The following is a 14,000-nucleotide window of genomic DNA, read 5'->3' on the forward strand; positions in this document are numbered from 1 at the left end:
TTCATTTTTTATACACTCTGTAAACTTCTGGCAGACAGCAGCACGAGGCATTTTTGTAGGCTTACCCAAAGTGAAGCTGGAGAGAGCTTAATTTGACCTCTTTTCCCAGAGCCAATTTGGCTTGAAGCTGCTATTCTGCACAGAGGGTGAGAGGGCGAGAAACCAAGAAAGAGTGTGCCTTTTGGAAGAGGAAGCTACTCTGAGTGGACAGAGGCCAGATTTATGAAAAACTTAGGAAGAGCACGGGACATGGTGAAAGCGTGTTTGTGTGACAGACTCAGCGAGAGAGTGACAGAGAGATTTAGGAAGTGAGAAGAATTTTTAGTAATCTTATAGAGAAATGGGATTTTTTTCTTTTCGTCAGCCAGACCCAGAGGCCCAGTTTAACATGGCTCTTTTGGACAGAAAAACACAAGTACAAAACGAATGTCAGGCTCTACTGTGCATGACCTGTTTCTTGCCGAGCACTTTGTACGCGCTCCATACCACCTGTTGGAACGCTACAGTGCTGTAAAACCAGCGCTCCCATCCACGACTCCACCTATAAAACAGCACGATGAGTTCCCCTGGAGAACAACATGTGTTCGCACATTTATATATTTTTTAGTTTTTTTAAACCAATGTTGCGCAACCTTAGGTCACAAATAATCTTGTTTGTTTTTCAAGTGACAACTCTGCACATCTTTGTTCCTATCCATAGGTATTGACAAGTGTGCCACGACCCCCTCTATATGTGGCCGTGGGAGATGCGTTTCTGTGCAAACGGGCTACATTTGCCTCTGCGAGCCAGGATTCAAGCTCAGTGCACTGCAGACCAACTGCATTGGTAACTAACAAATGGAGCAAGAGCGAAAAATGAAGCAAAACAGGGGTAACAGTGGGACACTCAAAGAGAAGGAGGAGCACACAAACACACACAGACATGCTGACACCAGATGCCACGGCAGCTCTGTCCGTCATCATCACAGTAAAAGCCAGTCTTCATCACCAGTGATTATAAACCTTTGAGAAATTAAGTGAGCCAAAATGATAGGACTCTGTTTGTTTATGCTACCCTGTCCTGTGATGCTTGACAACAGCTCACGTCCCATCCAGAGAGCTGATGCTGTGGTCCTTTTTTTTCCGCAAAGGCTTTTGGACACAGCCTCTGCTCCACACAGCTGGGTTTTGGCCCGTGTTGTTTCTGTTTCATAGAGGAAGCTCTAAAGTCGGTGCTTTAAAAGTGTACTGTGCTGGTGAAGTGCAACAGCCGCGTGCTTTCCTTTCTTTTTCTGCAGATGTGAATGAGTGCGATGAGGATCCATGTGAAGGAAAGGGACGTTGTATAAACAGCTATGGGTCCTACACCTGCCACTGCCACAGTGGCTACAGCCAGGTGATCACTCAGAACAGGAAGTTCTGTCAAGGTGAGACACAGCCCCAATCAGCAGCAGGAGATATAAAGTTTCCAATGGAAACTAAGCACTGCAAGTCCTCGTCTGTCAGCGCCGTTCATTTTAAAAGTATTCTGCCCTAATTAATGCTGCGGAACACAACAGTAACTTTCTTTTTTCCCTTCTCCTTGGTTTTCATTCAAACTGGCAGACATGAATGAGTGCAGCATGCCCAACAAATGCCAGAATGGCAAATGCGTCAACACAGAGGGATCTTACACCTGTGAATGCAACGCTGGCTACGCCAAGTCTCGGAGAGGCGTGTGCGAAGGTAACTTGCGTGCGTGCACAAGCAGCTACGCACACAGGCTCAAGTTCACATAACAGGGCAGTCCTGGCCAGGCCTATTTGTTTGCTTCCATGAATTAGCTGAATGAGCTGGGCACTAACAAAACACATATTGTATTTTCCTTTAGTCAAAGCCAGGAAGAAAACTTTGCTCATTCTGTGACAGACGGACTGTGTATGTGTACATTTGCGGCCTTACACCCTCTCTTTCTTCCATGCATGCACGTATTGTCTTAGTAACATTGTTTTAGCAACAACTCATTCAGATTTTTCTTTTTCATATTTTCCACTTTGTCCCGGAGCAGATATAGATGAGTGCAGCGATCCCAGCTCCTGTCCCAACGGTGTCTGCGTCAACACTCTCGGCTCCTTCCGGTGCCAGGTTTGCGGACCAGGGTTCAGGCCTGTCGGTGAAAGATGTGTGGGTAAGGCAACCTCACACCCCATTATAGCAGTGGCACCAGTACCCAGGATCCTAAGGGTGTTTCCAACCGCTGCATGGAAACAAACAGGGCTTCCCTATTATGTATTAGGTAACTTTTACCTACTTGAAGCTGCTGTTCCTGGTTGGCATCACTCGAAAAAACCTAACAAAAAACAAGGCAACAGGCCATGCCATTAAAGATGTGTTGACAGCCGATGATGCAGTACAGCTCCCCAAATATCACAAGCAGAACTAAATTTGCAGGATTGTGGCTTTTTGCTCAAAGGGACTGCTGATGTGCATTAAAATGATAAAATAAATAGTATTTTCGCTTCAAACGACTTTATATTGGATGTTTTATGTCGAGCAAGGAGCACTTCTGGGCCCCAACGACAGCCCAAAAACCACAGTGATGATGGCTATATAGCATGGACTGAGAGCACGACTCCACCGCCTTTGTCTATTCAGTGCTTCCACGTATAATAAATCGACTCCTCCACCCGAGCAGCCCCAGAATATCCCAAATATTGTTTAAACACATCCACCGTGCTATTGCTGATCTTTTGATATCACTGGCCCTGTAAAAAGATTGTTTGTAATACTTCAATTTGGGAGAGTCCAAATATTTTCTCCTGGCTACAGCCTTGAACAAACAGTGTATTATTGTTGGAGAGCTCTCCCGGCAGAGGCGAGCGAGGCTTTATTACCACTGCTGGGCTAGGTGAGTGTTTCAGGAGACGTATGAGAAGGTCGAAGGCTCTGTTCCCCCGCCGCTAAAAGGTCCCGGCACGCAAACAAATTTTCTCACTCACCCGTGATGTTGTCTGTGGCCCGCTGTAAAGGTCTCGCTGCAGATTACTAGACGTGACCACACAAATGGCTGACAGATTACACTCGGTATGTGTTTTGTTTAAGATTACATGCCAGCGGCTACCAACCTAAAAGTGGCCCTGTTACATAACAACCCAACTGCTGTTAGTTACCACATCCCCTCCGTATGACCTTGCACCCCTCTAATCTGTTTGGAAACTTAAGCTCCCGGAACGGAGTAACGCAGAAATGCTCGCACGGCGAAAAAGCACAACGGAAAATATGGAAGTAAACTTCAGTGACACTTCTGAGTTCTTTAAAAATTGATTTATCAGTGAGTCAGTTGAGCGACGCTCAGGTTTAAAGTCTCACAATTTCTCGTGCTACCAAAGAAAACACCGCTTTAGCCGCTTTCATGTTTCTGCCGGTCTGCTATTATTATACTTTCTCTGTAAACCCGTGGTGTATAAATAGTAACTGAGAGGAACTTCGTAAATGAGGGATAACGCCAGAGGTAAATATTTTTGCTCTGGACATTTGCACAAGCAGCGCTAACAGTCCTGCGGCATAGGTCTGCCGCTTCGGGAGTCACATAAAACATACAGCATCAGCAGCAAGTTTCCAGCGTTTGCTTCAGTCAATTGCCGACAGCACAGTGCAGTAGTTTGAATCCAATTGACCAAATCGTGGATAAGCCTAATTGTTGGCGTGATTGAGAAAACGGTTCCACTCCCTTGTCGGGGCTTATCGCAGGCAGGCCTAAGAGATGCCGGGTGATAGCAGAAACAAAACACTGGGCCACACTGACAGACATCTGGCAGCGCCCGTGGTTAAGCAAACAAAACCCGCTCTGTGACTCTCGTGCAGTTTCCAGCGTGTGTGCTCAGTCTCCGAACATTTATCACCTCTCAATACGATCTTCTCTTCTCCCTTCCTCCTTTCGCAGACCGCCTCCTTCCTCTTTGATAGTCTTCTTCTCAGTCGCCCACACGATCACACTTCACTCTCATTCTCTTCCCGCAATTTAATCGAACCTAAAAAATAAATAAATACGCCACTGTTAACACTTGATAAATTCCACTACAATGCTATAAAACACTGTTTCTACAAGAGGTTTTCCACAATTATGATTCCTGGGTCAACAGCTCTGACTCATGAGGTGGAAAAGACAGCTACTTCAACAAATAGTAAAAGGCTTTCATGAATGAGGCATGGTCTGCGCACTGATGGAATTTAATGACTGCTGTTTGTAGTCATTACACACACTAATTATGCTGTAATTGTTTCCCTTTTCCTGCTAAACAATGCTGACACGGCCCTTATTTTCAAAGGAGATCTAGAGCGTTTTTTGCTGTGTTGTGCTTTTTTCATTTTGTCAGACTTGTATTTTTTTAAAGGCTTTATTTACATAAAAGTATATTTTTTCATTTACTCCCAGTGTCATCAAGCCAAACAGAGACATTTTTTAATTTTATATCCAAAGATTTTTGTGTGCAGAGGCCAATTTCTGAAAGTATAAAAAACAAATCTATAATGTTAGATTCTGCAAAAGTGGTGAAAATGTGTGTTTTTTGTTCTATTTTCAGTGAGCTAAGCCTTTTAATTTATGCTCGTCCCACAGCACAGTTGTGGCAGGGTGAAACCTAAAATCTGTTCATCCATCCATTTATCCATCCATGCATCTGTCTTCTTAACCGCTTTTCTAACTTATGGTCAGAGTCGGGGCTGAAGGTTATCCCTGCTCTGATGACCGGTCCATCACAGGGCAGCAACATGCCCGCAGATCCACACGTGTGGCCTTTTTAAAATCACCAAGCAACCAGAAAGCCATGTGCTCGACAAAAATCTTGCAAGAACAGGGGGAACATGTAAACTCTACACCAGGGATGTCAAACTCATTTTAAATCATAGGCCAGATACAGCCTGCTTTGATCTTTAGTGGGCCACACCAGTGAAACACTTTCTGTCAGTGTAAAGAAATGTAACTACATATTTAACCCCTGCAATATCTTAAAATAGGAAAAAAGAAGTGACATTTCAGCAGCTTGTCTCATTCTTTGTGCATATTAAAGACATGCTTCTGTAGTAAAGGAAAGAAATCTGTTAAGCGTGGTTTTTTGGGCTTAAACTATAAGAAATAAATGCATAAAATTACAGAAAACGTTCTGGCATGTCATTGCCCAGACTGTCCTGTAATTATAAAACAAAGTTTTTGTTATAAAACTTTCTTTTTTTCCCTTTTAGTCTGAAATCACTGTGAAAATTAGAAAATTCTTTATCAGAGAGTAAAAAAAGTAGGAACTTTTCTGTCATTTTATTGTTTAACTATCTCTTAATTACATTGAATGTATTAGTTATTAGTATGAGTGGTCTTGTGTGAGGTCTTTATCATTTGGAAAAGCTGAAAAACTTGTGAAAATACAGTAAAACATCCAAAACGGATCCCAACATTTTCCAAAGCAGTACAACGGGATGGATTGGAGTCTTTGCTAGGCCATTTCTGGGCCCCCGCACCTTATGTTTGACACCCCTGCTTTACACAGTCACCCAGGAGGTGGTTTGAACCCAGAACCTTGTATGGGGTGTCAAAGCTAAACGCTGCACCATGCTACTGCCCTTTAAACCTAAACATCCTTCCTGTATACGTTTTCAGATATGAACGAGTGCTTGAACCAAAGCGTGTGCGGCCGTGGGCGGTGTGTCAACACCGAGGGCTCCTACAGGTGCAACTGCTTCCAAGGCTACAAACTCTCACCAGACAATGTTTGCCAAGGTATATGTCAGTCAGAAGATCGGTCAGACATTATTCACACCCCATGTCAAAGTTACATCTCTGTGAGTAGTTCTCCACAGGGCAGTCGTGGAAGCCTTGCAGTACCGTTGAAGGTTTATTTAAAAAAAGAAATCTACAAAGAGTTAGAGGTTGGCTTTATTTTCTTTTTTCCCCCTATGATTTCTCTCCAGATGTGGATGAGTGTCTGCTTCCGGGAGTCTGTCTCAACGGCCGATGCGTCAATCTGGACGGAACCTACAGATGCACCTGTAACCATGGCTACCAAGTCACCTCAGACAGCAAATCATGTGAAGGTCTGCAAAGGATTATCTAGAGCTGTTGGGTGTAACTCATCACCGCATACTTTTCTGCTCGTGGCGCACTCTCGACAGCAACTTAATGGCTGCAAATTATTTCCCTGCTAGATGTCAATGAGTGCGCAACTGGTAATGCCTGCCCTGCGGGAATTTGCATCAACTCTGCAGGTTCCTACACTTGCCAGAACTGCAGGCCTGGGTTTGAACCATCTGCTGACAGACTGAGATGTGAAGGTATGAAACTGGCCGCCTAATGGTTTACACTAACGTGCCGTTTTAAGGTAACACCGGTAGGCGGTGATGATATTTTTGCCCCTTTTTCGCTTTCCAGATGTTGATGAGTGTTCCCAGGGCGACTTGTGTCTAGGTGGGGTGTGCGCCAACACAGAGGGGTCCTACATTTGCACCAGGTGTAAGGCTGGTTACAGAGTGTCTCAAGACCAGCAGAGGTGTGAAGGTAAAAACAGTCTCCAGCTGTTTCCAGCTGTTCTCGTCATTCAGCGAAAGTCATTAGCATTGTTATGACTGTTAAAGGCTTACTCAACACGTTTGAGCAGCTTGTCGTTTCCCTGTAAAATTGACTTTCCCTCGAAACTGCATTTCCTGTATGTACGGAACCGTTACACTGATATACACGGTGTGTTTTTCCAGATATTGACGAGTGCCAGTCCCTGTCTACTTGTGTCAACGGGATCTGTCTAAACTCAGAAGGTTCTTACACCTGTGAGAACTGCCCCACGGGGTACAGAGTGTCGTTTGATGGAGAGCTCTGTGAAGGTTGGCTTATTGAAAATTACTCACTTAAATGGAGCTTTTTCTTCTTTTTGAGTTTGTTGTTGTGAAAACATTGCAATCTGCCAGTGAATGTCTAAGTCCCCATATTGTTTCCTAACAGATATTGATGAGTGTGCCCTGCCCACTGCCTGCCCCCAGGGAACATGTACAAATAGAGAGGGTTCGTTCACATGTGTTGTCTGTGAGCCCGGTTTTAGAGTCTCTGAGGATGGACAGCGGTGCGATGGTGAGAGTTTGTGGTGGAATGTCCTTGCTTATGTTTGCATGCTTGAGTCCAGGTGTGTGTAGATCTGGCTTTCCAAACATGCCAGACTTCACCTCTACACCTAACAGAATCTCATTTGCTCTGCAGATTTGTTTCTCAGCTGCTTTATGTTGTATGTAAATAACATGAGGTGTGGTAGCATGAACCCAAAGTCTCCTCATCTGAGGCAACAGCTCTAAAATACTTCTAGACATCACATCATAGCTGGATCCTGGACCCCTCTGGCTCTGGCACCAATCATCTGCTCCTTGCTCAACACAATGAGACACCAGCCCTCAAATAGAACAGGATGATGTCAGGCAAATATCCTGCAGATAGCTCAGCTAAAAAGATAGAGGTGTCGACATTTGTGATTCCTAGCCCTAGTGATTACCCATCCAACTGATTACCACTGGCAAGCTTTATTTATTTGAAGCCAGAGATGGTAATCTGTGCTATGATGTGCCTTTGTATCTGTGTCCAGATGTGGATGAGTGCTCAGTGGCTAACTTGTGCCCGGGTCAGCTGTGTCTGAACACTGAAGGATCGTACACCTGCAGGAGCTGTGAAGCCGGCTTTCAAGTGAATGAGGGCGGCCGTTACTGTGAAGGTAAGAGGGCATCTGTACTTAAGTACCTGCCTAGAAAAGTTTGATATTTCAGTATGCTGCAAAATTGAGCCAAAGTTATAGTGGACCACAGTACAAGAGGAATGCTTTAGGCCCAGAACATGATTACAGAAAATCTTTACAGCGTCTGGTAATTTTTCATGACATGATTTATGGGATAAATGCAGGGAAATGGCTGCTTTGAGGAATCCAGTAAAGTCTGTCATGACTTCATGGGAAGCAGAACAGGAATGATTATTTAAATGGATTAAAACATGGTCTCAGTTAGCCTCATATACTTTGGTGTGTTTTTAAACAGAAGTGTGGATCTAGCCTCAGAGGAAGATCCCACCCCCCCACCGATGTATCTTAGCGCTGGGAAAAAGTCGCACAGTAAAAGCCCGACTCCGAGTCAGCCTCTGATAGGATTTTAATGGCTGTCTGTGATGCCATGGAAAATATTAAGGACTTAATTTGAAATGAAGTCAGCCACTCCCCTGCTTCTCACTTATTGCAGCAAACTCGCCCTGTTGAACTCACTCTGTTCACCCAAAGGCAAAAAAAAATCGAGCCATCTCAATCACTTAACAATGGCCCGCACTATTTTCACCACAAGAAATACAATCCTACCAGCTGGAGGAATTTCGAGAGATCACATAACAGTGAGCCAGTGACTGTTTGTGGATATAGTAATTATACGCCACCTGTAATAGCTTGCTGTTTTGGATTCAGTGACTGTCCCACATACTTATCTTTCTACCCTTTTTAATAAAACACTGTCAGTGTGATCTAATAAGGAGGGCTCTGCTTACTGTACATTAGGCAGCACAGTAGGTTAAGCTGAGCTCATTAATGATTTTTAGCAGATAAGACAGTGGAAGCACAAAAACGGCGCTCTATATACCTTTTTGTTCAAGATGATAACCTACAGCCAATCTTTTCTTCTTCTATCTCTTAGACATCGATGAGTGCCAGTCTCCGAGTGCTTGCCCCACAGGTGTTTGCGCCAACACAGAGGGCTCCTTCTCCTGCATGGCCTGTGATCCGGGCTTCGAGCTGGCATTTGACCGGCGCTCATGTGAAGGTACACTGAAACGGGCGGCTCGCTGCGGTCGCTCGATTTTATGATCTCGATGCAATCGTTTTCGCAGTCATCTGTTCCAATATAGTAAGTCATTACTTGCCGTCTTACATGATGCACGACTTCTCTCACATGTTCAGTGTGGTCTGGAAGTTTTTCGGTCTAGATGTCAAAACTTGGGCAAATTTGAAGTGACGCACGGTGATTTACAGCTGGTGTGGATATGTCATGCCGGTGACGTCTGTGTGTGTGTCAATTCAGATGTCAATGAATGTGAGGACGCCAGGCTGTGTGTGGGAGGTCAATGCACAAACGCCATCGGCTCCTATAGCTGCTCCTGCCCCTCTGGCATGGAGCTGGTGGATGGGACGTTCTGCAGAGGTATAAACATGCAAATGCACTATAGCTCTAAAATATGAAATTAGTGGTTAGCCGTTTCTCATGGCTTACCTCATGTTGGCATATTGACACAGCTGTGTAAGTGTACTTATGTGTATTTGTGCTTGTTTGTGACAGATATCAATGAGTGTTTAACCGCTGGAGGGATCTGTGGGGAAGGAGACTGCCTGAACACTGAGGGCTCCTACTTATGCATCTGTCATAATGGGTATACCACCACCGATGGAAGCCCCGGCTGCCAAGGTGCAGTATAGCACTGGAGCTAGAACGCTTAGAGCAGTGGGAAATCGTGATTCTCTTGGGCTTTGTGTAAATAAGTGGAGCAGACTAGGGATTGGAGCAAGTTGTTAATAAAGTAATAATGGATTTTTCAAATATTGCTTAAGTCATTTTACAGTAACATTATTGGCTTGCTTCTTTTTTTTTCATTGAGTGCAGACAGGCTGTTCTCGCCATGCTCTCTTAGGAGTTGAAGCCAAGCCTGGGACACCTGGCATGGGTGCACAGGCTGTAATGGGCCATGGCTTCATCAACTATCTCAGCTCACCCTCCCTCAGCCTTAGCTTGGACAGTTTGAAGTTATTCCAGCCGCACCCAGTGACCCACTGGTAGTAGCCTGATCATCAGCTAAAGGAGGGCTTTACAAGAATCTGGAGCAATTACTAAAACAATACATGAAATAACTCCGGCTAGGATGTCAGAATTGGATCAGTGTTATTTCTGGTGGGTCTTGCAATCTGGTGGAGGATGAGTTAAGTAAAAGATGTCTGGCAGTGAACTGTTCTGTCATGATATGAAGCAGGTAGGCTGGCCTCTGCGAGATGCTGGCATGGTCATGGAGTTGGCAGAATTTACTTGCAGCAGAGGACAAGGGTCACTCCTCGTGCAGGGGCGTTCTTTTGGCCTTGGAGTGCTTCAGATATCACAAACTGAGCAAGTTGCCCAACATGGATCAGGTACTTTGGCTATTCGCCCCAACAAATACTGGGCCCTAATTATCCTATAAATCAGCAGTTGTCATGTATTTTCTTGCAGTCTGCCATTGTGTGTACAGTGCTGACACAATAAAAGCCAGGCCCCCTTCTGACATGAGCCTGAAGGACGCGAAGAAGGGAGGACGAGGGTTTGTGAGGTTATGGGAATGAAAGATACGTTCAGTCAGGTGGGGCCAAAACGACGCTTGGCCTTTCCAAACCAGCAAAAAACAGCATGAGCAATAAAAGACTGACAGCGAACTGAAACATACCTCAGCTTAATCCAAATCAACAACTTCTGCCATGGCCTTCCTGTTCCTTTCAATAAGACTTTGAAGGATTTGAATACACTCCAAAGCTATCCAGTCACAGCATATTTATGTATTTACCTAAAGTCTGGAGTGCTGCTTTTTTTCCCTCCCTATCGTTGCAATCGGGTGTTTACCTTGTCGTCTCTGTAAGATTCATCTGATTATCAAAAGACTGGAAAAGGAAGGCAGGCATTTTCCTCAGTGATGAATTTCCTCTGGTTTCTTGCGTTTTCCCTCACCTTTCACCACAAGTCCAAGTACTGTATAAGCTATGCTGTAATGCCGCAATTATCCACCCATCTACAGCTAATCAGGCATCGAGCATTCGTTATTCATTTTAACGAGTCTGGGGGAAATGTTCTCAGCCTGAAAAGCTGAGGTAGATCTCTCTTCTGCTTTGTTTCCTGTTTGCAAGTATACCATGAAGCGCTCCAAATGGCCAGCACGCCTAGTGTTCAGATGAGCGCTTGATTACGCATTCTTTTTCTGATACGAGAAGAAGCCGCGCTCCCCGTGGACTCGCTGAAGATGGAGGATCCGTGCGGATAATTGCTGTTAATCAATCTGTAAGATCTTGAGCCGCACTTTCCGCTAATTTGTCTGCTTTTCTTTCCCCACTTTTTGTCCGTCGTAGACGTGGATGAATGCAGCAAGGATGATGTGTGCATCCGAGGAAAGTGCATCAACGGCGAGGGCTCGTTCTTGTGCTTGTGCGAGGCCGGCTTCAAATTCAACACTGATACGGCTGACTGTGAGGGTAAGACTGATTAAAACTTCCTTTTGTTTTCAAGTTGTGTTTGTCACGGTTGTTATTGACCCTACCTCTGCCCAGAAGTTTCATCTGTCTGACTAAAACAACATGTCAGCTTTAGCTGTTTGATTGTCACGCTACATTAAGGCTCAAACATACGCAGTATAGCACAGTTGGATATGATTGATTATCTATAGCACGTCAGGCTCCAGTGAAAGTGTCCAAGCCTGGCTTAGAGGCTTTCCTCCGTGGTCTTGGGACTGAGGGGTGCCTGGATTACATGGCTGGAGCCCTCAGCTCCCTCTCCCCAGTGGGAAGCATGAATGACCCCATTGTGAGCAGGAGGTGTTTCTCCCTCTGGAACGTCTCCCTTTAGCTCCTTCACAAGTTCTTTGGTTGCTGTGATAATATTGTTCTTGGCCATTCCCTTTGCCTGCTGCGTTTACTGAGGACAGCTACACCACAGGCCTCCTGGCCGACTCCTGCTTTGCAGCCATTACACCGGGAGCAGAGGAGCAGTGGTGGGAATACGAGTTTGCGTGCGGGGGTGCGCGCATTTGTGTCTGATTGCACATGTGGTTACGTTTGCGCCTCTGTTTGTCGGTTACTGACAAACATCTGTCTCTCTCTCTCTCTTTTCTTCTTCTCTATAGACCAGAACGAGTGCAAGGAGTTTGGGAGCTCAGTCTGTGGCACCTGGCGCTGCGAGAACACCATCGGCTCTTACCGGTGCTTTGTGGGTTGCCAGCCTGGCCTTGAGGGAGAACTCGCCACAGGCTGTGGTGAGTTTTCAAAATTGCACTGTACTTAAAAAGACTAGCACGCTCAATTATGTGGAGAAAAAGAATTAAACAGGCATTTTTAGCCTGTTTTTGTGTGTAAGCCAATTTAATTGTATTGAAAGGGGGTCGATCTATTTATAGACTGTGCATGACCTAATACTTCATTACTCCATGGCTGTAGTTTAGTATTCAAATCAAGTCACCACCACCACACCACTCTACAGGTCTCTCACCCCATCGCACATATCAGGTTGGCATGCACACATAGGGACAGATGCAAGTTAAAAGCTATCAAGACCTCTGGGTCTTCCTGCACAAAAGGCCACCATGGAAGATAATGAGAAATAGCCCAATATTGAGGCCCTTTGAAGACAATACCGCACTGTCATTGGAAGCCAATTGTAAGGCCAGAAGCTGATAGAAGTCATTCACCTGAAAACAGAGATAATGGAGCACTCTGGCAGAGTCCCAAAGTAGAACCTGATCGCTGCAGTTCTTCTAAGAGAAGAAAGATGAGATAGTCAAGCAAGGCCAGCTTACTGTTTGTCCCCCCACCCTCGTAGAGAAGCCACAGTCACCTGGCATTGGCTGGATGGGTTTGTACTCACGCTACATCTGTGAACACAGCTAGCCAACAACAACAGGCACATGTCCATGACTTCCAGAGTCCACCAAGACTTATGTATTTCCTGGCAGGACTGAACACCTTGGGCTCAAGACATTTGCAAAGTTTGTTGCACAACAAATTGGATTTTTTTTTTGCTCTTTATTTTATAATGTGGTATTGCTTGTCTTTGTCACTCTCATAGCACCATAAAACAACAAATGGAGTTTATGACCAGAAAAAAAGAAGGTCTAGATATTTTCCTCATGTTTAGAGAGGATCCAAACAGTCACTGGAGAGTGACAGGCGAAGAAGGGAAAGCAGACTGAGAGCATCAGAATGGAATGATGTGTTGGACCGTAGATTGAAGCTGTGGGTGTTTGTGGCCGATTGCGTGTGCATGTCAGCGTGACTGTGTGTGTGTGTGCGCACGTCTGTGGTTAAGTGTGGGGTTATTTTTGGGGTTTTTTTGGCATCCTCCCGTGTGTGTTTGTGTTGGAGAAAGAGAACCAGAGACTGTGGTGGTTGCAGTGATGCACTCAGGGCAGAGTGTGGCTTCACATGTTTTCATGACCCAAAGTTTTTATTAGACTATCAAGTGATGCTCTGGAGAGAAAATGCTGCTGCGGGCAGTGTTGACCGGTGACAGAGCGTAGATCTGCCCACCACCCCTCGTCTACTACGCTGATCCTGGCTATGTGTGGCTGCCTCCTCACTGCACTTTATGATCTTGTCTGTCTGGCACCGGCTAAAGAGTGCAGAGGCCTTTAGTTCAACAAGACTTGATTGAAGCCAGCTGCTCACCTCTGCTCTTTTGACTTCAGAGACAAAACACTGCTAAGCAGCTCACACAGGTTAGATTTTCATCATTGCTTGCTGTGCATTAGGCCTGCCATGATATATGCATTTTATTTAAATCACCCCATGTGCCCTTTAGTTGCCTCTAGTGTGATGATCCCTTTTCTACCTTTATTTGCCCAAAACCGTGAAATTCTTGATGCTGAAAGTGTCTTTTGAAGGAGTTGTGCTGGAATTTAGCAGAGACACCCAATCTCCAGGAGAAAGCTCATACAGACATGTGGAGACTCCACACAGAGCTGCCTGGGTTTGGACCTCTTGGTCCGATTCCACTTCTGAGCCACTCACCCAGTTGCTAACATGTCTGACATGCTCCTGAGGAGTCCTGAGATGTGGCCTGATTACAAAATCTTCTTTTATAGTTCCACAAAACTCTATTTATCTCATCTCTGTGGGTGCTTGACCATTTTTCTCCTGTTGCTATGTTGTGATGCTGTTTTCACTAGATGCTACAACAAACACTCGCACAGCTCAGCGTTGACTCACAGCCCCGGTTTGAGAACCAAGCCCTCTTACGTTTAAAATCACTCAGCGCTACACACAATAGTG

The 14,000-nt window shown here is 45.1% G+C and overlaps 1 protein-coding gene across 2 annotated transcripts in view; it reads left to right on the top strand.

The window, feature by feature from the left end:
- LOC102192428 (latent-transforming growth factor beta-binding protein 2) overlaps positions 1-14,000 on the top strand; it is an 87,433-nt gene that overhangs the window by 58,682 nt on the left and 14,751 nt on the right. For both annotated transcript variants that reach the window (XM_005742721.2, XM_005742722.2), the window contains exons 16-31: positions 701-826; positions 1,278-1,406; positions 1,585-1,704; positions 2,027-2,146; positions 5,609-5,728; positions 5,920-6,042; positions 6,154-6,279; positions 6,377-6,502; positions 6,697-6,822; positions 6,941-7,066; positions 7,569-7,694; positions 8,650-8,775; positions 9,034-9,153; positions 9,289-9,414; positions 11,091-11,213; positions 11,861-11,989. In XM_005742721.2, coding sequence (XP_005742778.1) covers positions 701-826; positions 1,278-1,406; positions 1,585-1,704; positions 2,027-2,146; positions 5,609-5,728; positions 5,920-6,042; positions 6,154-6,279; positions 6,377-6,502; positions 6,697-6,822; positions 6,941-7,066; positions 7,569-7,694; positions 8,650-8,775; positions 9,034-9,153; positions 9,289-9,414; positions 11,091-11,213; positions 11,861-11,989 — 1,992 coding nt within the window. The remainder of the gene's footprint in view (positions 1-700; positions 827-1,277; positions 1,407-1,584; positions 1,705-2,026; positions 2,147-5,608; positions 5,729-5,919; positions 6,043-6,153; positions 6,280-6,376; positions 6,503-6,696; positions 6,823-6,940; positions 7,067-7,568; positions 7,695-8,649; positions 8,776-9,033; positions 9,154-9,288; positions 9,415-11,090; positions 11,214-11,860; positions 11,990-14,000) is intronic.

This window comes from Pundamilia nyererei, unplaced genomic scaffold (genome assembly GCF_000239375.1).
Source record: "Pundamilia nyererei isolate P.nyererei 1_Seehausen unplaced genomic scaffold, PunNye1.0 scaffold00123, whole genome shotgun sequence".
Lineage (NCBI taxonomy): Eukaryota > Metazoa > Chordata > Actinopteri > Cichliformes > Cichlidae > Pundamilia > Pundamilia nyererei.